Raw genomic sequence first — 24,841 nt, forward strand, 5'->3', positions numbered from 1 at the left:
GAAGGAAAAAAATACAGGAACTACGTAATGCACTAACAGTCATCTCTTGTAGTTCACAAGTATTACTTGAAGTGCTTCTAGGTGAAACATACATCTAGGGGTTCAATCTTTGTGCTCTTTTAATTGGCAGTTAGTTTCTGAATTTCATAGTTTGTATATTTTGTATATTTCTAGTATCATATTATTAATTTAGTAGTTGAAGATTATTGAACAAAATTCATAGTTAATAGTTGACTTATGTTACATCCACACTTGTATTTTTTTTGTTGATTTCATAATTTTATTTCGTAATTCATAATTATTGAACACTTATACTTACACTTTTGTTTCACAGAGTTATTATGTAATTCACAGTAATTAAATACACGTATTTTCGTAAATTTTATAGTTAGTTTATTTGATTCCTAATTTGTGATGCAAAAGTAACATAATAATATATTTAAAACATCAGACTGATTTGTTGAACATAATTTGCAATTAATTTACAAATTATGTAAATATATATGAGAGAGAAACAAATATTTATTACACGTTGCCCTCCCGAGACAAAAATGAAAAGATAACAAGAAAAAGTATGCCATGCAAAGAAAACGTAAAAGCAAGTCGAGCCAAAAACAAAAACAGCACCATGTTTTCAGTACAAATTACCCAGAAATATAGGGCTTTTTTGATAAAGGATTTCAGAAATATTTGCCATGTTAAAGGTATAATGTTCAAACCTATTAAATCCTTTGGTATGCTACCTAATACACACATCAGAAGGATCGGAGGGGGGAAACTGATCAAGTTTCCTCTCTTGTATTCTTTTTTCCTTTTTCTTTATTTTTGAGTAAAGGGGGAAACAGCTCGAATTATCAAATTTAAAAAGAATAAGCTCAATTTACTGATAATAAAAAATTCCTACGAGTTCCAATATGATAGAATGTATGTGCAAGTACATCAGCAATAAAGGACAAACAGAACAGAAGCATTTATTATATAATAAGTATCATAGTTAAACAAACTAAATATCATATCACATGGCGTGTATTAGCCAAGACACAATGAAATAATCAACTGAAATTTCACATGCCTCAAATAGTTATCACAAATTATGTTATATAGCGGTAAAGAAAAAAGAAATATGCTCAATTCCACAGGTTGCTTGTTATATTGCAAGACGGCTGACTCACTTCTTCATGACAGATCTTGAATTGTACTAAGATAGCAAGTCTTATTGCACCGGTAAGGGATGCTTAGGACCAAACCTTAAGCTTCAAACAGAAGAGAAGAGGAAAAGGAATAAAAGACTTCTGGTATATTGCACTCTCATAAAAAAGCCATGCTGTCCGTAACCAAGGTGAAACAGTGTTGACCTGCAACAGCAATTGACAAACATGTTATATAAGCCAGAATTAAATGAGGTAAAAGAAAAACGTAGAGTATTTGCATGCCTTGATATGCTTGGAGCTGAATCACCGTCAAGGTACCATTATGAGGGAAGATAGTAATTAAGTCAAGACATTAAAAGTAGGTAACTTTGAACTTTAGACCCTGATTTTTTGCTTTATTACATGTCATCACACACTGTTGTTTGCTTATATGGAAGCAAGTCCGCTGTTTTGATCCTAATTTATAGATAGCAGCAACCTACTATCAACTTGACAAATGGAAACAAGGCCATCATCAGAAGATGTCTAAGTATGTCCTCATCCCGACCGACCCTGACCTGATAGGAATTTATAGAACCAATAGGGCAATTATCAGAGCCAAACATTAAACACACTTTTTCTCTTCCTGTCAAGAAATCAATAAATCTTCTCTCATCCTGGCCTCCAAACACCATATCAAGTGAAAACGGAATTGCTTTATTGTGTGCAGTTTTCTATCCTATTTGCTTTATTATGTACAATTATTAGGATAGGGATAAAACATGAACTTATCATCGGATAATAAATGGTGTTATCCTAATCTTTTTCGGATTCATTTGCTAGGGTGGAATAAAGGGGGTTATCTAAGATAAACCCCCTTTATTTTAGAAACCTACGCCACACATGAGATAAGCATATAGAATAAGAAAACAGTATAAATGACATTTATCCAGATATCTTTATCCTAGATTTTAGCTGGGATAAAATTTAGAATATCTCCAAAATGCAAATGACCAATTTACCTGAACACCCAAAACCAAAAAGAAAAGAGAGAGAGAGCGCGTGCTAGTCATGAGCTCTACAGTTTTTTTTTTCTTCCCCACTCTTCTCATGTCACCTTAACCCAAACAAAACCTAACCTCCACCCTCCCCTATAAATATAAAATTTATTATCTTATAACTGACCCTCACTTTTCATTATCTCCTACCTACTCATCTTCTCCCTCTCCACTCTCAACTCTCTCTCACTCGTGAATGTCCAGAGGAGATTGTGAATGGTTTGGACTTCCCCGGATCTCGCAGGGCACATCATTTCATCCACAGGTATGCTCTATATCTACATTTCCTATTGGATTTCAGTTCTGATGAGCAGTTTTTAATTCACAACTACTTCTATTTTCTTTTACCTTTGTCAATGGTGAATGTCGATGACGTTTACTCTTTCCCCTTCACTTCCCTTTCTATTAATTTCTCTTTAATTCTCTCATTCCAAGATGTAATAAGTTTTTAATGTAAAAGATAGGGCAAGCAGTCCCAACCATCATCCTAGAATCATGCCTACTAAGTGTTTGGTCATATGTCAAAGAGAGATCAAATTGTGAATTAGGTATTACTCCTCCAATTTTTTTTTTTCCCCTCATAGTGCAGATGAACTCTAGTGCTCTATTTGGCCCACTACAAGCCTTTCAAACACCCATGATTGACCGTCCCTTGCCTCTCTACCATAAGCTCCCTAGACGAGCACCAAACAGAAAGATTAGCTTGCATAAGTAGTGTCACACAAGAACAAAATACATTTATTTTCCCTAACTAATGGACAAGAAAATTGCCAATATAAGGAGCAAAGTTGAATTAAATGATTGAAGAGGCATCTTTACACAGCTCTTTTAACTTTATAACAAGGATTGGGAATGAGAAGAACACTTCTTAGTATCTTATTTTATTTGCATGCCAAGCTTCCACTTTAGAATCTAGTCATACAAATTCTGGTAGGGGGTTTTGTTTATTCTTTAGTAGAATTATTTTTTTTTTATAATAATTTGTTCTTTATGTTGTTATTTAGGTCCTTACCATATAGAAGATAACTGATCATTTTGCACATGAAAATTCCTCCTTCATACCATCCTTTGTTCTATGCCATTTTGATATGTTTAAACAGTCTAGTTGTTCTTATTCTTTATTGACTTGAGTAGAAGGTGAAGATTGCCGATTTGTAGGTAGCAGTATTTAACTAAATATGTATAGTATAGTTGAGAACATACCCTTTGTTTATATAATAATTGAACATGCTAGATAGACTCATGGGGTTCATCGCTTTTTCCTAACAATTTGTGCCCAACAAGAAATACTTTGCTAGAAATGCTTAAAGATCTATGCTAAGCCTCGTATAATTTCTGAAATTAAATAGATTTGCTCACTGTCTATACATACGACTTCCTTTAGCTTGTCACTTTTATGCAATACTGTTGTATAGGATTTAATGCTTCAATAGACCTTAGACTATAGCAATCATAAGGAGAGCTCATGTTTACCTTGTCAATCTTCTTTGAAGAGTTTGAGGATGATACTCAAGTAATATGTCACCTACCTCTTGAACCTCGTTATGTCAGTAGCCTTATAATACGTTAAACACAATGAGTACCATTACCTCATAACTTTCCTTTGACCTTTCCATTATTCTTATTGACTATATTGGTGCTTCGAATTTAGTGTACCAATCTTTCAATGTTCTTCACTTCTTAATTAACAAAAATCATTGAGTTGAAGTGGCCCTATTGACCTTGGATCAAAATCTGTTTACCCTTTAGAGCATAAACTTGGATGTTAGATTCGATTTTATAGTCTTTGGTTAACCCATAGCAAGATGATCTGAAAACCTTAGCACCAATGTATAATCTAACTTATTGCTCAAACCTCTATTAGTTTTTTTTTACTTATGTCACAATTATTTTTACCATATTGGTAGATTGATTTCGTACGAAGACAATCTCGAGATTCAGAAGGAGTCCGATTGTTGAGGAGAGTTAGTCAGATTCTAAAAATATTTCAAGCGAGTTAAATCCTATGTTAATCTATGAATAATGTAATTGTTGTGATGATATTTTTTTATGTCATTATTGACTACTTTTACATGCATTATTTATTATTTATCGCTTATTTCATAATAGACTCCATACTTAATTATGACATATGCTATCTTGATGATCATGATGTAAAGTAATAAAAGTCATAACACCACATGCACATATCATTATTAATCTAGTCCCAACTAGGCAATGCCTTTCTTACCCACTCAGCCCGGAGTTAAAGATAGAACGTATTATATAGTATTATCATATTAGCGGTCTACACCTGAGGTCATTAGCTGGTGGAGCATTCAGGTGATTACACTGCCTTGTTTGGATATTAGACTAGGATGATAGTAGAAAGATATTTGAGAGCTAAAGTTATAACTCTAGCGGTACACGATAACGTAGGATCAGGGCGTAAATTGAGCTATGATCTCTTTCTTGTTGTATGCGATGATTCTGCTATGTGCGATGATTCGGATACAAGTAATGATTCTGTTCTGTGCGATGATTTACTAGAACGATGATAATGTTAATGATGATGGGCCTACGACTATGGTACTTAGTTTGATAGTTATAGATAACAGGTCATATGCAGCGTTGCCAGGCATGTATAGGCGATATTACCGCTAGATGACTAGTCCTCCCTATTATAATGTTTGCTATGTGGATTATGACATCATTGACATAGTTGCTATGTAAATTATGACACATTGAGTTATGATGATATTATGCACTTATGTGTTATGAGTTAATGAAAATTTATTATAAATTACATTATACACGTGTACCTCAATATGTTGATAATTATAGGTATGCATTTCTATTTATCATGCAATACATTATTCATAGACTATTATTGGATTATACTTGTTAGGTTGTGTTTTCACTGCCTTTTTAGTAGACACATTTCAAAGTTAAATATGGAGGATGCGAATATCGAAGAGTAGCAGATTTATTTTCTTATTAGTGTTGTTTGTTTTTTTCTTCCTAGTTGGACTATAGCCTTTGCGAGGGTTTTTATATTTTAAGTTTTTATATAAACATGTATTTCTAGAAACTTATTGAGACTTGTAATACTTGTAATTCCGGATTATTTGCTTATGTTGTTATGATATAGATCTATCTTAGATACTTTGTGAGAATATTGCACTGACTGATCATGTGAGAGTTACGTAAATTTTTCCACGTGAAAAACACGTGATTTTTGGAGATAGGTGTTTCATTACCCTCTCTAATAATATATTAAAATATATTATCAAATTATAATGTAACTATAATATAGTTACCAAATTACCGAATTATAATGTAACTGTAATATAATATATTAGAATAAGTTTGTAATGAAAATGTTTTGACATGAGATATCCATTCTTGATGTTGTGATAGTATCTATATATTGTAAATATGGTGAATTAAATTATATTATTTTTTGGCTAGAGATTCTAAAAATAATCATGATATGATAATATAAAAGTTATAAAATTACAATTTGTATATAATTTTAAACCTATTTCCTATCTTAAAAAATAAAAAATAAAATTCTATTAACATTAAACTAGAAAAAAAGGAACAAGATCAATTTGATCTTTATTCCAACTATAACAATCAAACATCATCTAATCCTATATTTTTATCTCGGCACTTCTCCCTCCTTCCCAACCAAACACCTAATGAGGAATTGGGATAAAAATTTCTTTTTATCTTGAAATAGCTCTTCCTTTTATTCCAATCTCAATTATTCCTTACTCCGCAACCTAATGCATCCATAGTGTTTGGTTGGAAAAGAAAGGAATAAATATACTGATGTATTAGATAACAATAAGAGATAAATATAGAGTTAATAAAATTAACCTTATTGTCCTTTCTTAAGTTTCATATAAATAGATTTTGTAATTTTATTTTACAACTATCATACTGTCTACTAATGGTTATTTTTAAACTTCCTACCCCAAAAATAATTTGACTGAAATGCATGTATATATATATATATATATATATATATATATACACGCAGATTATATATATTGTTAGTAATATGGCAAATTCTTTTATATGTATAATCTAGGAATTATGTACGATCAAGATACATAAATTATGGAAGAATGTTACTTGCAAAGAAATTGAATATTCAAGTGAAAAGAAGCAAAAATCTGAAATTCAACATGTACTACAATTTCAGGTGAGTGGTGTCCACCCGCAAGCCAAACTACGTGCACATGACAGTGCTGGGTGTAAGCATCCCAATGGCAGTCAAACGATGTGTGGACACTGCCACAGAGTTAATGTTCCGGTTGGCGTCCAGATGACAAGAACAGACTCCAGACTGTAGGTGCAAAACAGAATGGCGTCTGAACGACACTCAAATGGCATCTGAACAATGTGCGCAAGATAGTGGCATCCGAATGGTCATTGAAACAGCATCTGAACTGTTTGTACAGTTCAGAAACAGAAATTTCTGAAACCTATTCAAATTTAAGAAATTTCTGAACCTATTAAAATAATGATATGTCCCACCTCTATATAAGTGATCCAGAGACTTAGAGGAAGGCCTCAAACTCAAGAGAATTAAAGTAAATTATCTATGAGTTCTAGGATTCTCCATGAAGCATAATTCTTATCAATTATGAGAGTCATTATCATATGTCTGAGACTTAAAAGCTAGCTGGATACTGGAGCTACAGTTACTGATCATCAACAGTACTAGAGAAGCTGAAACGACGTCATCTTTATCGACATCTACCACCACATTGGCACTTGCATTTAAGGTTGATCCATCAATCGAGTGCTTACTAAAAGAAGACGATCTTTTTCACAAGAGTAATTAATCAGATTGTTCATGTTCAAAACCTTACTTAAAACACTCAATCATTAAATTTTTGGAAGAGTTTATAGGTTTTGGTTTATTGCTTAGTGAAATCAGATTGATCGACTTTAGGCGGGTCTGCGATTTTTTTCCTCTAAATGCTAAAGAGGTTTTCCACGTTAAAATTAAATTATTATTGTGTTTGATGTGCTTCTACTTTTCCTTCCAGCTTTCCATATTCTATTCTTACTTGAATTTTCTCTCAGCTCTTGAGTTTGGTTTTCATAGTTAGAGTAGTATTCAGATTTCCATCTGCATGGTTTCAATGTTCAGAGTTTGATTCTTAATCGATTTTTTAAACCTAGTAGGATTTGATTTTCCTAAACAGACATGGACTTGGTTTGTGACTTTAACTTTGACTTTGCCCAGAAGATCAAAACCTTAACTTGGTTCTAGCTGAACCATTTTTGCATCAGTTGTATGTTGCCACTAAGTTGTTCAACTTGGATCAACAAATACAACTATGTTATTTGCAATTCATTAACTAGGTTATATTTGGAATAAATGCTTACCTTTGAATCACTTGACCAAGAACTATATGCTTCAACCTTGAAGAACCCTTTGCGGATCCAGTTGCCCACTAAAGTAACTGGAGGGGACTGCTGATAGTTCTAACCTTCCCTTCCATTCCTCACCAGGCTTCAACATGATGGATTTCTCAATAGCTGCAGCCTCTACACAAACCATATACTTGTACTCATCGTCCCCAAAATCAGTCATTGCCTTGGCTTTCTTGTCCCAGGGATTCCATACAACTGCAGGAAGACAGAAAAAGAAAATAATTTGTTGTCAACAGCTATGAAGATCTTGTACATCTGACAGTTAATGTCACACAGGATTTTCCTCAAGATCTGATAAATAATTTCCTCAGAATTTTCCTCAAGAAATCAATTTTCTAGATATTATATAAATGAAGAAGATATCAGCATTCAGTACGAGACGAACCTGCATCCGGGAGTCCTTCCTTCCTCAAGACAAATGTTCTTTTCTTTTCATGGTCTATGATTGCAATCTTTGCTGGTGTGCTTAGATATACTTTGTCAAACTGTACAAAAATAAAATATTCAGAATGAAAACAAGAATCACAATAAAACAATTTTGCTGGTTTACTTACTTCTGATTCGAATACAATTGCATCTCCTTGTTCAGTAAAACGTGCCCTTTCCTGTAAGTTGTCAAGGTAATCCAGAGTCTCCAATCCCTCTACTCTTACTTCACTGAAACATCAACTTGAAATTAAGGATCAAAAAAGTCAGATCGCTTAAGATGAAAATTCAATATGGAATCAAACAAGAGGAATCTAGATTCATTTATAACTTGGAGATACATTTGCATGAACACATCACTGGTTTGCCAGTCACCACAGACGTCCAAATATTGAATAGCAACTGGACTCTGTGTTGTTTTTCACATGGAATATAATTTGCAGACAGTAATGCCATTATTTACAATTCATGGAAAATAAGTACCAATAAAATGCACTATTTTTTTGCCCTCCCTGAGGTAATTCTTCATACATCAGAAAGTGAATTTAAGATCCCATCATTTAGAAGATTTACTTCTATACTAACTTCTGCATAAATGATGTACCTCAGCCACTTAGTTCTTATATTAAGGGTGGTGTATCATGAATCTCTCAGATTTCAATTTGAAATTATGCAGCTTTCACCAGATGTATCAATTCAAGACCTTCTTCACATTTGTAGTTTGGTATTCATAAGATATAATTGGAGCATGAGAGAGAAGTGAAAAGCTTTCTACCATCAAAGCGTGAGAGAGCAGAAAGATTTTTTGCCTCCAGAATGTAAGAGTGAGGGAGGTTAAGGCACATTTTTCTGCTCTCAAGTCAACTAATGTGAGAACAGTACGGCTTTCTAATTCAATTTTATTTAACTATTAATGTGTAGTTAACAGGTGCAGACCCATTTATACGTCAAACGTAGGGCTGTCAAAATAATCAAGTCGACTCGATAAGGCTCAATTAAGCTCGCTCAAATTTGAGTTGAGCTGAGCTTGATCTTCAAAATAGGCTCGATAAGGTTGATAAGGCTAAAAAATATTATATAATATATATATATATATAATGTGAGTAATACTTTCTATACAATGCTATACTTTTGTTATATTTTAAATTTTACTTTAAGTGGATTATTATTTACCCTGATCTTCAAGTTTAGTTCCAAATTTTGATCATATCAAATCTTTTCTAAATATGTGGATATTTCCATTAGTTTATAATTTTGAATTAGGACTTATTTTAAGTTTGATTCAAGCCTAAATCAAACTTGATCAAGCTCAAAATTTAGTTTGAATTGATTAAGGCTTGAAATTGTTTATTGATCAGTTCATTTAAGCTCTAACTCGATTTTGAGCTTGAGATTAGATCGAATTGAAATAATTTCAATTCAAGCTTGATCATAAATCTAGGCTCAAAATTATTTTTAATTCAAGCTTAATCAGAGCTAGGCTCGAATACACCCCCTAATCGAACCTAACCCACTAAATCCAAATCTAACTTAAAAAATTTATCCTAACAATATCCTATTATAATGGTGTCGTATCAACGCCATATTCAACAATTATAATTATTATTTGGTATAATTTCCTTTTTATCCCCTAGACTATCATATTTTTCTATAATGATTCTTTGACCTTTTTTTCAGTACATACTGATATCCTGAACTATCACAAATACTTCACCCTCCTAATGTCAAACGACGAAATAAGTGAATTGATCAAATTACCTCTCCACTTATAATGGCAGGATAGTTACATGGCAAAGCTAATGATCAGAATTGGGGTCAAATAGCATTGGAGATGGAGATAGGGTTTTAATTAGCTATCTAAGGATATTTTGGTCATTATAAAAGGCTATTTTAAGTATCACATGTATAGAAGGGTATCCTAGCCATTTAGTTGTCATGTGACCATCACATGACAACTTATGGATGGAAATAGATAACGAAACACTAACGAAATGCGTCAAATAAAATATTTTTAATAGTTCATGGAGTCAGTATGTACCAAAAAAAATTACAAAAAGTCATTATAAAAACAGATGATAGTTCAGGAGGTGAAAAGAGAATTATCCCCTATAATTTTTATTTGGAAACTCTTACACCATATTCAATACATATCAATGTCGTATCTGAACCATATTTATATCCGATATGGATAATTCAGCATAACTCAATTGATCTAATAAACAATTATGTCAAAGGAATGCCATTAGAGAAGTGTCAATTAGCTTGCCTCTTGAATAGGAAGTTCTTTCAATTGTTTCAATATTATTCATTAACATAAAGATTCATACCTAATGTATAGGAAGTTCTAAGTATCGGTATCAATATATGTATTAGTTGCCGAAGAAAGTCAAAAGATAATATGCCATGATTGTATCGGCCACTGTAATCACCATTGTAATTTTGAACTATATTTTCAATTACTTTCTTTATAAAAAAGTGAAATAATATAGGAAAATCCCAAAAGTTCAAAAATATAAATAAATAAATAAGAAAATTTAGAGCACTCATAAAATAGTAGACACAAAATTTGAAGAGTGAAAGTGGTAAGAGCAATATTGAACTTTCAATGAAGCTTCATTACATTGGATCTACCATGTATCACCCAAGAAAGAGAGAAAAAGAGGGCCCCTATTTAGAATTGATATCCCAAGTTGGATTCAAGATGAATAGAATTTATGATCTGATCCCCATCTAGACTGCATCACAAAAATTTCATTGTAATGTGTCAATGATTAATACTAGGTCATAACCAAGGGATCACCTAGTTTTAGCCCCTATATAGAATTGGTAATTGTAACAATAGAAGATCCATACCTAGAATAGGTTTGGAAAGAAGAGAGGAGAAGAGAGAATTTTGATGAATCTATTTCATGAAATGATAAAGGGGGCCTTAGCCTACTTATATAAAGTCACCATATATTTAAATAAATAAATAGAATATAACCAAATAACTCTAATAAATCTCCCTCAAACTCAACGTAGATCATAAACTAAAGTTTGCTCCAAATGCGGAAGAAAAATAGATTTCGTAAAGAAGTTAGCAATCTACTCCTCAGTACTAAGGCGATAGAAAGAAATGATGCCAGCTTGGTACTCCTAGCAAGTGTAGTGTATATCAACTTTAATATGCTTCATCCTCTCATAAAAAATAAGATTTCAATGAGCTTCTTAGCACTATTATTGTCGACATAAAAAGAAGTTGCGAGGGGCCATGAAACACCCATATCACTAAGGTAATAAAACCAAACAATCTCCTTAGCCACATACATATAGCACAATACTCTAACTCAGTATTGGGGAGAAACACCATATTCTGCTTCTTGCTGTTCTAGAAAATTAAGGAGTCCCAGAAAAATACAGAAGCCAGTTGTAGACTTACGATAAGACTTGTCACCAGCATAGTCTACATTAAAATAAGCCCGTAGAGCTAAGATGGAAGTTGTTAGCATGAAAAGAGTGCGGGTGATGACGCTACAAAGATATCGAAAAATATGCATAAGAGCAGCATATTTGGCAATTCGAGGAGCCTACATGAACTGAGTAACAAAAGATATCAGGTCGAATAATGGTTAGATAAACGATTTCCCCGACCAACTGACTATATCTAGTTGGATCTAGAAGAAGCTGACTGTCATCAAGCTGAAGCATCACATGAAGCTCGACTCGAGTAGCAGCAGGGCGAGTCAATGATAATAGTACGACTGAGAATGTCTGTTATATACTTTTACTAGGACAGCAAAAGACTATGAGATGACTGAGCAATTTCGATACCTAAAAAGTACCAAAGATGACCAAGGTCCTTCATCTCAAACTGACTCTAAAATGCTGCAGAAGAGAGAGGATCCCAACTGAGTCATCTCCAGTGATAATTATACCATCGACATACATAAGGACCGGGACCCTAAGCAGAAGATCACAAAAACGTAGATGGCTCAAAGGGATTCTCTTTGAATCCGTAGGCTATGAGAATGCTAAAAAATTGATCAAACCAAGCACAAGGAGCTTGCTTGAGCGCATAAATAGCTCGTCGTAGTCAACAAATATAACCTAGGGAAAGAAGGGAAAATAAGGTGGAGGATTCGTGTACACCTCATCAAGAAGATCATTAAGAAAAATATTCTTCACATCTATCTGATGAAGAGGCCACTAGCCACTGGAAGCAATAATAAGAATAGTATGGACAGAGGTCATCTTGGCAATAGGAGCAAATGTCTCCTCGTAGTCTATCCTTTATTCCTAAATAAAGCCCAAGCAATCAAACAACCTTTCTACCTAAAAATGAATCCATCAGGCTGATACTCGACCTTGAAAATACATTTGCAGTTGACAGACATGATGTCGGGCAAGCGGGGGACAACATCCCAAGTATGCATTTGCTGAAGGGTTATATGTCATAGCCTACTGCCATTGTGGAACCTAGACGACCTTACGATATGACCTGAGCTGAGGGGTGGAGTGAATGGCTATAAGGAAGATATTTAAAAACCATATCAGTCGAGAGTGCAATGCTCACACTCTAGATAACGACGAGCGGTTGCAAGAGCCGTCACAATAGAGGATACTACCAATAAAATGAGGCTTAGCTGTAGGAGAGGGACGCAGCCTACGAGTGTAGAAGTATGGGAAGTTTGTCATAGAAGAAAGGAACTCTTCTAGAAAAGCTAGAACCTCATCAAGAGAATAGTCTAGAGTGGTAGGTGGAAGTGATAGTAAAGGAGTGTCTATGGATAGAGAAGAATTAGGCAAGTGAGGGGCAGATGGTAGGGCTGAGGCAGAGACATCTGAGGGGACAAAAGATAGGATAGACATAAGGAGATCTAGACAAGATAAGTCTAAGGAAGCCAAAGTATCGGAGGTGAAAAAAAGTATCTATTTTAAAAAAGTAACATGACATGATATCCTTAGACGATGAGTATAAGTTTCATAACAATAATAGCCTTTTCACTCAAGATTATATCCTAAAAAGACGCATTTAGCTGCTCCAGGAAACAACTTATTGCGTTCACCTAGAGAAAGAAGAATAAAGCAAGTGCACCCAAAAATACGAAGATAACCATAATTTGGTGAAGTACTATAGAGACGCTCGTAGGGGGTCACACCACCAAAAACTGAAGATGAAGTTCAATTGATTAGATAAAGAACAATAAGAAAAGTCTTAGCCCAATAAAAATGAACAAAAGTCTCAAAGAGAAGTGCACGTGTAATATCATGAAAATGACGATGCTTCAGTTCGGCAACACCATTTTGAACATGGGTATAAGGACATGATTGTTGAGGTAGAGTGCCAACAGAAGCATGAATAAAACGAAACATAGAGGAAAGGTACTCCCAAAAACCATCAGATTGGAAGATCTTAATAAATCGACTGAATTGAGTACACACCATAGAAGAGAAATCACGATAGATTTAACAAACCTCAGAATGCTGATACATAAGGTAAATCCAAATGAAATAAGAGAAATCATCGATAAAATATACACAATAGAGAAAGCCAAGACCAAAAGAAAAGGGAGTAAGACCCCAAATGTCAGTGCACAAGATCGAAAGGTGAATTAGAGATACTCTCACTAAGAGGAAAAGAAAAGGCCCAGTGTTTTGCCAACTTATAGTCAATAGAAGGAGACAAATAAGAAAAATGACTACTATATAAAGATCTAGACTTAGATAATGTCTTAAGATGTTGACTCGATACATGACCTAGACATCGATGCCACAGATCGGAAGGAGATAAGAGAGTAACGAGACAAATAGTGGGACTAGGTGGAGGAAGATGAAGCTAGTCTAAATAGTAAAGCCTATGAATTTGACTACCAATCTCAAATCCTCTGGCCTATTGATGTGTCCTACATAACACAAGAAGTAGAAGAGAAAGACAAAATGTAACCAGAATCAAAAAGCTAAGTAACAAAAATAAAGCTCATTGTAAGACAAGAAACAAGCCAGACATCAGATAAAGTAAGACGACTAGTAGATTCTGCGATCAGGTTGATATAATTAATGTAAAAGATGAGATAATGAGTCCCATCAGCCATATGAACATAAGGAAGAGCAGTGAGGACAGGGTTGAGACTAGTGAAAATGGACGAGTCACCAATCATATGATGTGAGGCACCAAAATAAAAAATCCAAGATTTTGTCATACTAGAGAAAACACGGGCACTAATAGAGACATTAATGAAGCTAAGACTCTCACAGTTGACCAAAACACAAGATGCCATTAGAAAAGAACCTATCAAACAGCTTGAGGGTGTTTCGAAATTTTCTAACTCAAGCCTTCATCAAACACCTGGTGAACAATACTGCTAACCTTAACATGCTACCAAATAAATGTTAAATTTGGATAGTTCTGCTAAAAGCTTGAGGGCTCAACGCAGTGGACTTTTCCTTAAACAGTATGTGGGCACTTGCTAAAAAACAATTCTGCTACTGTGTTCTTGCTGCACTTGGCACCGTAAACTTTTGTCGAACACCTGGTGAGCGAAAACTTTGAATAGTGCTGCTAAATGAAAGAGCTAGGGACAAGTGAACTTCTGTCGAACACTTGGTAGGCACTAGGTTTTGGTGAATCTATTTCATGAAATGATAAAAGGGGCCTTGACCCTATTTATACAAAGTCACCATATATATAAATAAATAAATAAAATATAGCCAAATAACTTTAATAGTAATGATTGATATGGATATTGTAGAGGTATTTACCGACATCTCAAACCATGGAAATTACTGCAAAGTGATCTCTCAAAACACAACTTACAAGGTTACATTAAGTACAAAAGTATAGTTTGTACTTTGTAAATGAAGAATTGAAAAACTCACCTGATATCTGATACAGAAAAATATGTATGGTATGCAAAAGTAAAGGAAAATGACTTTCCATCTGTATTGGTATTTCTTATACGTGATATCAACATTAGATCTCCTCCTGGTCCCAATATAACCCTTAGACGAAATTCATACCTGCGAATGCAGAAGTCGGTCTCACTTATTAGCATACCACTTTGGGAAACTAAAAATATGACAATCAAAGAGAAAATGGAAGAACAACGGAATCTTAATTTCTTACTCCATTAATAATAGGACAATGTTAACATGCAAATAATGTAAACACACACACACCTATGAGGCCAGATCTTAAAATCTTCTTCGGATGGTTTAAGGATTAAATCAACATAAGCTCTATTAGAGGTAGTGGTTGGAAATGGCGGTGGATCATTATCAATACTCCATATCCTGTTCCTTGCAAATCCATGCGGTTCAAGATTTCCAATGTTGGAAAACTGAAATAAAACAGTTATTACCACAATCCATATGATAAAGCCAATTAAAGAAAATTACTAGAAATCTAACAATAAAAAAACATCATACTTGAGGAAAACATATTGGGATGCCCCCACGTATAGCTTTTGGAGGCTTGAAGATAGCCTATTGTGAACAAAGGAAAAAAATGAAACAGGTTATTGACTAAACAAAGAGTAATCATCAATACGCACGTCAAACTATTGGATTAAATTCAACTTTACTTTTCAAAAGCATAGTACAAGCAGATGACACATCTCCTAAGTTAGTTAGAGGAATGTGAAAGATAAGCCACCTAGAGCCCAATTTTAGATAAGCATAAGCAATGTCCTTGACACATTAACTTATCTACATGATTACTTTACCAACATTCATGTTAATTAAGTAATTAACTACGTTTTAACATTCTATAGGTAAAATTTGATAATGCTATAGTGTTATTCTAAATATGGAAAAGAAAGTACATAATTTAGATAGCCCAATTTTAGATAAGCATAAGCAATGTCCTTGACACATTAACATATCTACATGATTACTTTACCAACATTCATGTTAATTAAGTAATTAACTACGTTTTGACATTCTATAGGTAAAATTTGATAATGCTATAGTGTTATTCTAAATATGGAAAAGAAAGTACATAATTTAGATAAAAATCAAAGGCGGAGCTAGACTTCAATTTATAATGGGGGCGGCGGGGTGTGAAATAATATATCTAATATATAAATTTTAAGTTATATACGGTCTTAGCTTAAAAAATAGCACTAAAATTTAAAATTCAGGGGGGCCATGCCCTCCCTTCTCTTGTATGTGACTCTGCCATGATAAAATAAGAGCTAAATGAGGTGGCCAATTTGTGGTAGTGGTATAGATCCTTTAAATGAAAAAAAGACCTTCATCCTTAGTTTCAATTATACCAAGAAAACCACGAAAAGAATGTTGAATCACAACACTGAATCCTGTAAATATGAAAAAACAAATGAAGCAAAAACAACTTTGGAAGTAATGTTCAAATAATACATGCATGATACATGTGTACTAAATTCACCAAAATCTATGATAGGACTGTGCACATATGAATTTGCATTTATGCCTGAGTGCAACTATGTTTGTGAGAGGATAAATGCATAGACATTTCTCTGTGTCTGCACCTCAGTTCATATGTATAAATAATTAACATGAATACATGAAAGAAAATGAAACAACATGCATATGTAGAATTAGACATAAATGATGCCAATTTAATACACCTTGATCTCTTATTCTTTAACTCTTGTCATGATATTTAATCATTATTTTCATATTAATAATTTTATAAAGTTCCCCTACAAGAACAACAGAGTTTGTAAGGTCCACTATACAATGTACTCCAACTAGAGGCACAAAGAGAGAAAGAAATTAGAAAGCCACAAGTAATAATGAATGTTATGCTCTCTGTTGTTTAATTGTGACAAAGTGTATGTTCTGAATGCTATTTCATGTTATTTATTTCTTCACATAGCTAATGCAGTCACAAAACATGAAAAGAAAGAAATAATGGAGTTGGTCATTAAGCCATGATCTCTAATCTCTAACTCCCACACAGGCATCTCAGCAATTGCCAATTGGTATGTCCCAAGAAAAGTAAAAGTAAAGAATATTAATTAGAAACACTGTTCAGAATAACTGAATACAAGAAAAGTGTTTGTTTTCCTTATCAATCTTACACTATTCTCTTCATGTTCTGCAGATTAAAGTAAGTAAAATATCATCCAATGTAGCAGTTTAGTTCACCAGTAGTTAATCAAGGTTTTAAAAGACTTTATGAGGTTGATAGGAGGTCAAGAGGCCACTTTAAGTTGGGTGCCTACACGTGTGCCCATAAATCAAGGTGGTGAAAAAATAAACCAATGAAACAAATAATTGTTAAAGAAAGAGTTACAATTAATACATGAAATCAATCAAATAAATTCATGTATTGGAGAGCGCATCAATTAGTTGGGAATAAAGACTTGGATGTTCTTATTGTTATCATTGTTGCAAAGTCATCTTGTTGGACAACATTACTCAGGTAACTTAAAAAACTTTGGTACCTTATTGCTTACAAAAAGCAACTCCTCTCCATGATCATTTTTCCACGATGTCACATGTCCTCCATAAAGATAAACCTGAAAAACAAACAAAAATATCTGAAAGAGCACAAGAATCTATTGGAAAGACATATAGTTAAATAACTTCTCTAGTTCTCTTTTCCTCTTTCCCTATGCTACATATTGTTACAAAAAAGGAAAAAGTTCCCCCGGTATGGTCAAGACACCAAATAGCACACATGTGGTATGCAAGCAGATATGCAGTATACCAATAAATTATTGAAGTGTATTTTAAAATAATTATTGAATTAGAACTACTAAAATGAAAATAAATAATCCGCAGCATCTAAAATTTCACATCCAAATACTTAAGTAGCTAATCAGATATATTTTATGCTTAACTTGCTTATAAATACCTAAAATTTATGGCAATAGCTTATGGTGCTCATGTATGTTTCTATGGCTTGACTGAGCCTAAGCCCTATGTCAATGTGGCTCATATGCTCAGTCAAGGAACTATTTCAGCATTTCTGAGTATGTGGTTGCTTATGTGGGTGTGTGCACTGCCTTTTAAAACATTGTGCTACATTATGTTACCAACAAGGAACTCCAAATATGTTTTCAAGTTTGGTTGATCTACCTTGAGTTTCAAAGACATGGTTAAGATTTGCCATGACTTTCAAGATGTTTCTCTTTCAAAATATAAATGGATCTGCTTAACACCTCATATGCTTTCCCTGATAATGGGGCCTTATCAATGCACTAGGTCTTTAATAGGCAGCAAGAAAAAGCGCAGTAACTCCTAACAAGAATTTAACTATGCATGATAAGAGCAAAAGTAAGTTATGCCCTTACCGACAGCCTACTGTCTCTACTCATTACTACTCATTTCAATTTTATCTAAGTTAATCATCATACCATCTTATTATACCCTTCCAATCAAACTCCATAGCAGATAATTGTTCTAAAATGTCATCTATGCACTAATATGTGCAATAATATATGTGTTGTCATAGTTATAACGAACTTACAGCAAAGAACTATGTACCTGTAATATCACTAATTTTCTAGTTGGACCCTCATAGTATATGAAAGTATTTAAAATACACCTAGATGTGTATCCTAGGAAGCAAAGATACTTCGAACTCTAGTTGATGGAGGTTGCTTACACAGTGGTCTGAGCCATGAAAGCTCCCACTAAAGGCATTTATGGCACAAGGCTAATCACAGAGCTCCTCAGCACGAGCGACAGTGACCCAAAGCCGCTAATCAGCCCGATTTACCGACAAAGTTGCGAGCACCAAATTTAGGTACTTTTATTTTAATTTATTAAACTTAAATTAAATTTGAGGGGTAGGGGAGGATTGGCCTACGAGTTGCGTGGTCTAAATGTTATCAACTTAGAGAAGTACCAAATTAGGATTTGCTCCAAATCAACTCTTTATTATGGATTCAATTTTACTTCTTATGCTCTTAAATTGGTGACTAACAATTTCTTACAAATGGTTAGCTCTGTTTATGGATAAGTTGGAGATGTGCTTATGCAAATACCATTGCCCCCAAACAAATAGCTCTATCACATGACACACAAAAGAAAAAAAAATCATCCACATTTAACAATTTCACATTTTCCTTGTTACACAACCAAATGACACAATTGCTATCCATTTGTAGGAAAAACATCGTCTGTTGATTATTCATTTGCGACACATATATATTCTTGTGAAATAGCTATATCCATATCCACGTGTTATAATTGTTTGATAACCTGATACACTTAGTTTTATTTTCATTAAAATAAAATTCTTGTAGGTCGCGTTCGAACGCAGGTGGAGTCGCGTTCGAACGCCCTTGTGAACGCCTTGTGAACTCCCGCACTTGTGAACGCCTGTGTCGCATTCGCAAATCCAAAGAATGGGCTTTTTGAGTGCGTTCGAACGCGATCAAGCGCGTTCGAAAGCGATCGACGAGAATCCTCTAGAATTAGGATTTCATATTATTTTAGGACTTGTTGGCTAATCTCTATAAATATGTGGATGGCAACCAACTTCATTATGTTATTAGATTCTTGATTTCTTACCTCCTATCTTCTCTCTAGACTCCTCCCTCCTCCCTTTTCACCATCCTTCCACATCTACCGTTGGCAAGGTTTCTTCTCGCTTCTAATCTCCCTTAACTATCGAGCCACTCATCTTCTTTGGGATCTCGACCACTTCGTTTCCCTCGTCTACTTCCCTTAATCACTTCCATAATTCATCCTCATCCCCAAATCCATCCATATCCCTAACATCCACTTCATCCGTCACTACCACCATCACCCACGTTATTCCGTGTTTTCATCCCTGCTATAGTTCGAATCTGCAAAGGGCGTAAATACAAAAATTGTAGATCAAGAAGTTATTGATCCAACCCAATTGGTTTCGTAATTTTTTGACTACCGGAGAATATCTGACGAATATTTTCCCACGGTTGCGCGGACTGATTCTTGTAATAAATTCAGATCTTAAAGAATTGTTCCATAGCCGATCTTTTCGTTCCAGATCCTATCAATTTGGTATCAGAGCTTATCATTTGGTATCAAAGCCTTAACATAACCACACGTTATGAAAAGAAAGATCACTTAGTAACTAAGTCTAAATCTAAAAGAAGTATATGTTATATGATCTTTTAGAAACCTTCCCAATATTATGCAACAATAATTATATGCAATGCCACTAACAAATAACTTCATTTATAATCACCTACAAATCAGTCGCTTGTTCAAATGTTATGCATGTGAGCTTCTCCTTTTAAAAGGATAAAAGTGGAGATGCTCTTAACCATACATAATTTTCCAGGTGTAAACAAGAGCACTAAAACCACAGGGTCTGAATTAAGCTGTCTAAGACCCTAAAAAAATGCATATACTATTTCCAACATCAAGGAAGAGACAGTAGATTGATGCATTTCACACATTAATGAGAGTTCTTCAAAGAAACTGAAATGCTTCAATAACAGCAAAATAAAAGAAAGCCTCTGATTTGTAACTCAACAATTCCAAGGAAACATCTCTATGCTCACATGTTTTAAGGTGCTCAGAAACCATCACTGTTCCCAATAGAAAAAGTACAGGGATCTAAACTCAATTAGCATCTTTGCATTTTGCACCTTTATGGAATGGACCAATGTTGGTCAGTTTCAGGCACTTATATTGCAGTGCAAAAAAGATAATGACGATGGATCAGAGATAAGTTTGTGTTTCTATAATAAACCAAATTATGAACCAAAATTACCTGACATAAAGTGCCGTAGATTAAAGCTTTAGATTGTACAAGGCAAAATATTCCCTACAGGCATCTATTCTCTCTGGCATGGGACCGATGAAAGATGTTTTCAGTAATGTTTTATCATATTCGTTTTCTGAACACGACAAGTATTCAATCAAAACTGTTTCTTCAGAGAATTGACAAACAATTTTAAATCCAGCGCCTAAGCTCAGGAACAACAATTCTCATAGCTGACAACTTTGGCAGATAATGGGGCTCGCAAATCCGTAAGTTATCAACGTATCAGACAGAATGATATGTAGCTCAGACAGATCTAATGGATCCAAAATGCATCATTTCCGAAGGTTTCCAACTAAAGCACCAAAAACAAATCAAACGACCAGAAGTAACTGACAGATTCAGTCCATAAGATCAAAGAATCTTCATAAAACAAATCAAGGTTTCAAGAAATGACATCAGATCCGGAAAAATTCGATCCGATCTATCTTTTATCGACCAAAAGCCGGACGATTCTGATCTAATTGTTCAGAAAGGTTCCGAAATCGAAGACATAGCGTTCGAAACAGAATAGACCATCGAGAGGGAGATGAATCAGACCTCAGCAGAGCTTCCTCTGACCTCTCTGAGAACCACCTTCTCCAGGCCATTGACGCCTTTGCAGTGCTCCACCGGAGGCTTCTCTTCCGACATCCCACCGCAAGAACCCTAACCTTTAATTTCTCACCTTATAAACGAGTATTCCTCCCTCTATCTCTCTCTGCTCGATCGCTAAGGGATGCCGCGAATCAGTGGAACAGAAAGCGGAGATCGGAGAAGAAAAAGAAAAGATTAACCCAATAAATTTTTGAAGTTAAATGGAAAGCTCCCTGAGCTAAATTTTAATTTTTTTAAATTAAACCCTGAGCTAAAATATATTACATCATCTATTTACCTTTTAAGGAAGTGGGAAAGCGGATTTCTTGAAGTTCAAAGTGCAGGAAGTAACTATCGAAAGCTTTTAGTTGCTCTTGTATTTCTGCAGTTAATATATTCGCCATTCATAGCTCGCCAAGAATCGAATGTAGAAAATCTCTGCATTTAATGGTGCAGGCTATCCGACCAAGCAATAGTGAAGGCCGTACCTGGAATGTAAACCACTACCGCATAGAACGTTCATGCGGGAAAATATCTCCCGTCGATGTTCTCCAACCTGAAGCATCGGAACCGTCAATCAGTAGCTTCTGCATCTCGGCACTCGGAAATTCTATCCGCGTCACGGTCCATCGTAAATGAGATATTTGTGAAAAAGAGGAGAATCTGAGCCATCCAATTTATTTTTTATAATTCAAAATTTCCGTCAACCGGATATAAACTACGTAAAAGCATTTATATTCCCACCGAGCTCTAGTTAATATATTAAATTATTTAGATAGATTTTAAGTTATAGTCAAAGTAATTACTCGGAACTAAATATCACTGAGAGATTATTTTAAGTCATCATGTTGTGGAATTGTTCCTTTTAAGTTATATTAAACTATTTAGTCTAGTCATCAAATTACAAAATAATTTTTTTTAATAATTACACGATATTAAAGTCAACCTTACCGCCTCATAAGTCTTCCGAGCCATCCAATTCGGTATCATGGGCCTTTTTCCGGTAAGCTGACAGCGCATTAAATCCATCTTCCCTGCGACTTTTGGAAAGGCTCTGTAACTCTCGGATGAATGTTTGGATCAGAAGAAGAGGATGAAATAAACAGTCAGGATTGCTGCATAATTCTATAGTGGGCCCCATCAGAATAATTTCGCTGTCCAGAACGAATTAGCTCGGCTTCCACGCCGTCGACATGTGGTAGACGTTGAATGGAGGAGAGCCGTCAGACACGTGAGAGGTGCAAAATGCACGTGCAGTGACCATGTGCTTATCTCTAATTCTCTTTTCATGTGGACATAATCCGAAGGTGGGTTTTTTCCGCTCTCCAGGTTATGCTTGGTTCATTTTTTTATTTCGACTAGTCGGATGCCTTTATGGCCGTAAAGGGCAAAGCTAAACATAGCTTTCTGGGAGAATGTCGACATTCTGATTCATGAGAACAAACCCCTCCTTTTCTTAATGATCTTTTAGAATTAAATATATTTTATTCTTTTATTTATGTCCAAAATTAATTTATCATTTGTATATTTATTTATTTTTTATTAAATTAATCTTTGTACTTCTAACTAAAATGAGATTCAACCTACTTAACATAGCTTTGTCCAAATTATTAGAATGCCCCTTTATATTTATTAGACAATATAATTAGTAAGAAGAGTAATTTGGATACTCTGATAATTTTATTTATTTGTCATATTTGATATAAAGAGTATTTTAGTAATTTTCATAGTGGATGAAAAATCTAATGAATCTCACTTAGTCAAAAAGTGTAGGAACTGATTTAGTAACGTATTGTATAGGGGGTAAATAATTTTGGGCATTTTTTTAAGTGCTGAGCTATTACACTTTAGTTAGTCTCAAATATTTTAACAAAAGATAAAAATACCCTAAACTAAGAAGATTTATAAAAACTAGAATAATGATGGTCAGGTCTTTTTATGTCTAAATTATTTAAATTTTAATGGTAGTTATATAACGCCCTTGTCCACCACGCGTGGCTCACGTGACAGGACGAGTGAGGCCCGTCACGCATAGATACACTCCTGTGTACATATAATCATGACATCATCAAATAAAACCTGCTAATATATCCATGCTCATATAATCCAACACCAAATAAATCATACTATCCACCAAATAAACAAGTTAACATATGAATATCTAAGTTCATAATAATATATACTAGACCACTACCTAATCTGATAGGATCCACAAAGGCCACGACAAACCATCAAGATATAACTAAATAACTAATACATTAGTACACTATAATCTGACATTGACTATACAAATCATCATCTGATACAATAAAGTACAAATATAATAAATAACGATACAACTTAACTTTTATATAAATTATCATCTATACCGTCTCACACCTATAGCTCACCTCATCAATCTAAAATATCTTCTCGAGATATCTCAAGTCGCCATCACGTACCACATATTTGAGAGGGATAGAAAAGAAATAAAGAGAGTCATGAGCAAAACGCTCAGTAAATAGATTTTATCTCAAATTAATGATGTCAAACAGATAGTAAATCATGTACTGGATAACATGAATCAGAAAGAGCATCATGTCATAAATGAGTATATAAATGTATCATCAATAATATATAAATGAAAAGTAGATAACATGTTAATAACTAATAAAAGTATATAATCCTCGATAATAAATAAACAAATTTTCATGTCATACTATCATCATAACTCTGTCTCAAATATGGCACATGATGCATACCGACCATGACCATGCTATGATATCAAATGCAACCATATATGATATATATTGACCACTCGATAATCAGGTAATCGGATAATAATGAAATCATATGTATTTCTCAATATCTCAGTCATCAATGTCAGCTCTATATGTCATCATCATACTAGACCACTATGCACAGTCAACACCCGGTACCCAGTCTCAACATTATGCCCGAAGGCTCAAAACATACTCTACTACCCGCAAGGAGTATCTCAAATATAACTATACTCTTCCACCCGCTAGGGTATCAACATCCATCCAGATTGAGCACATATGCCCTAGCGAACGGCATGTGTCTGAATGTTTGCTGCACACATAGACTAAGGACCTCGGACATAAGGCCATAAGATCGCAACTATGTCAAGTGATCAATCATCCACCAAGTGCGTCCTAATCCTCGCGCCCACTCGGGTATCCTCGCGCTTTTTATCACCTATCATATCAATCACATTTCATACTTTCCTTCTAAATGACAAATCATATGCATATATCTAGTACAATAACAAGTTAATGAATAACAAAAATTTAGGTGGAACAGAAATCAAGAGAAAAATAATACAATGCAGTCTCCAACCATGTAGTCAATACATGCATACTCATGCTAATCTATTATAAGCATACTCATGCTATAGATCAACTGAACATAACATTATAATAGTATAATTATCTCTCATCATCTCTATTTATCATCATCATACTCATCAGCCTAATTAGATGCATGAT

At 34.3% G+C, this 24,841-nt stretch overlaps 1 protein-coding gene across 1 annotated transcript; it reads right to left on the reverse strand.

Annotated features, from left to right (window-relative positions):
* Positions 1–946: 946 nt before the first annotated feature.
* Positions 947–21,577, reverse strand: LOC140779441 (putative glucose-6-phosphate 1-epimerase). The gene is made up of 9 exons (XM_073124501.1): positions 21,318–21,577; positions 17,458–17,532; positions 15,455–15,511; positions 15,206–15,366; positions 14,906–15,046; positions 8,179–8,281; positions 8,010–8,109; positions 7,577–7,819; positions 947–1,355 (listed from the first exon to the last, which is right to left on the reverse strand). The coding sequence occupies exons 1-8, from the start codon at positions 21,408–21,410 to the stop codon at positions 7,608–7,610; spliced, it is 942 nt and encodes a 313-aa protein (XP_072980602.1). The 5' UTR covers positions 21,411–21,577; the 3' UTR covers positions 947–1,355; positions 7,577–7,607.
* Between the last annotated feature and the right edge of the window lie 3,264 nt (positions 21,578–24,841).

The sequence above is a fragment of the Typha angustifolia genome, chromosome 15 (genome assembly GCF_048772165.1).
Source record: "Typha angustifolia cultivar Huaian chromosome 15, ASM4877216v1, whole genome shotgun sequence".
Lineage (NCBI taxonomy): Eukaryota > Viridiplantae > Streptophyta > Magnoliopsida > Poales > Typhaceae > Typha > Typha angustifolia.

Excerpts from the sequence above, each read along its gene's own strand:
- LOC140779441 (XM_073124501.1), bottom strand. The coding sequence starts at position 21,410 with ATGTCGGAAGAGAAGCCTCCGGTGGAGCACTGCAAAGGCGTCAATGGC. Across the intron at positions 15,512-17,457 it reads TGCTTTTTGTAAGCAATAAG|GCTATCTTCAAGCCTCCAAA; the intron begins GTACCAAAGTTT and ends TGTTCACAATAG. Across the intron at positions 8,282-14,905 it reads TTTTCTGTATCAGATATCAG|TGAAGTAAGAGTAGAGGGAT; the intron begins GTGAGTTTTTCA and ends TTGATGTTTCAG.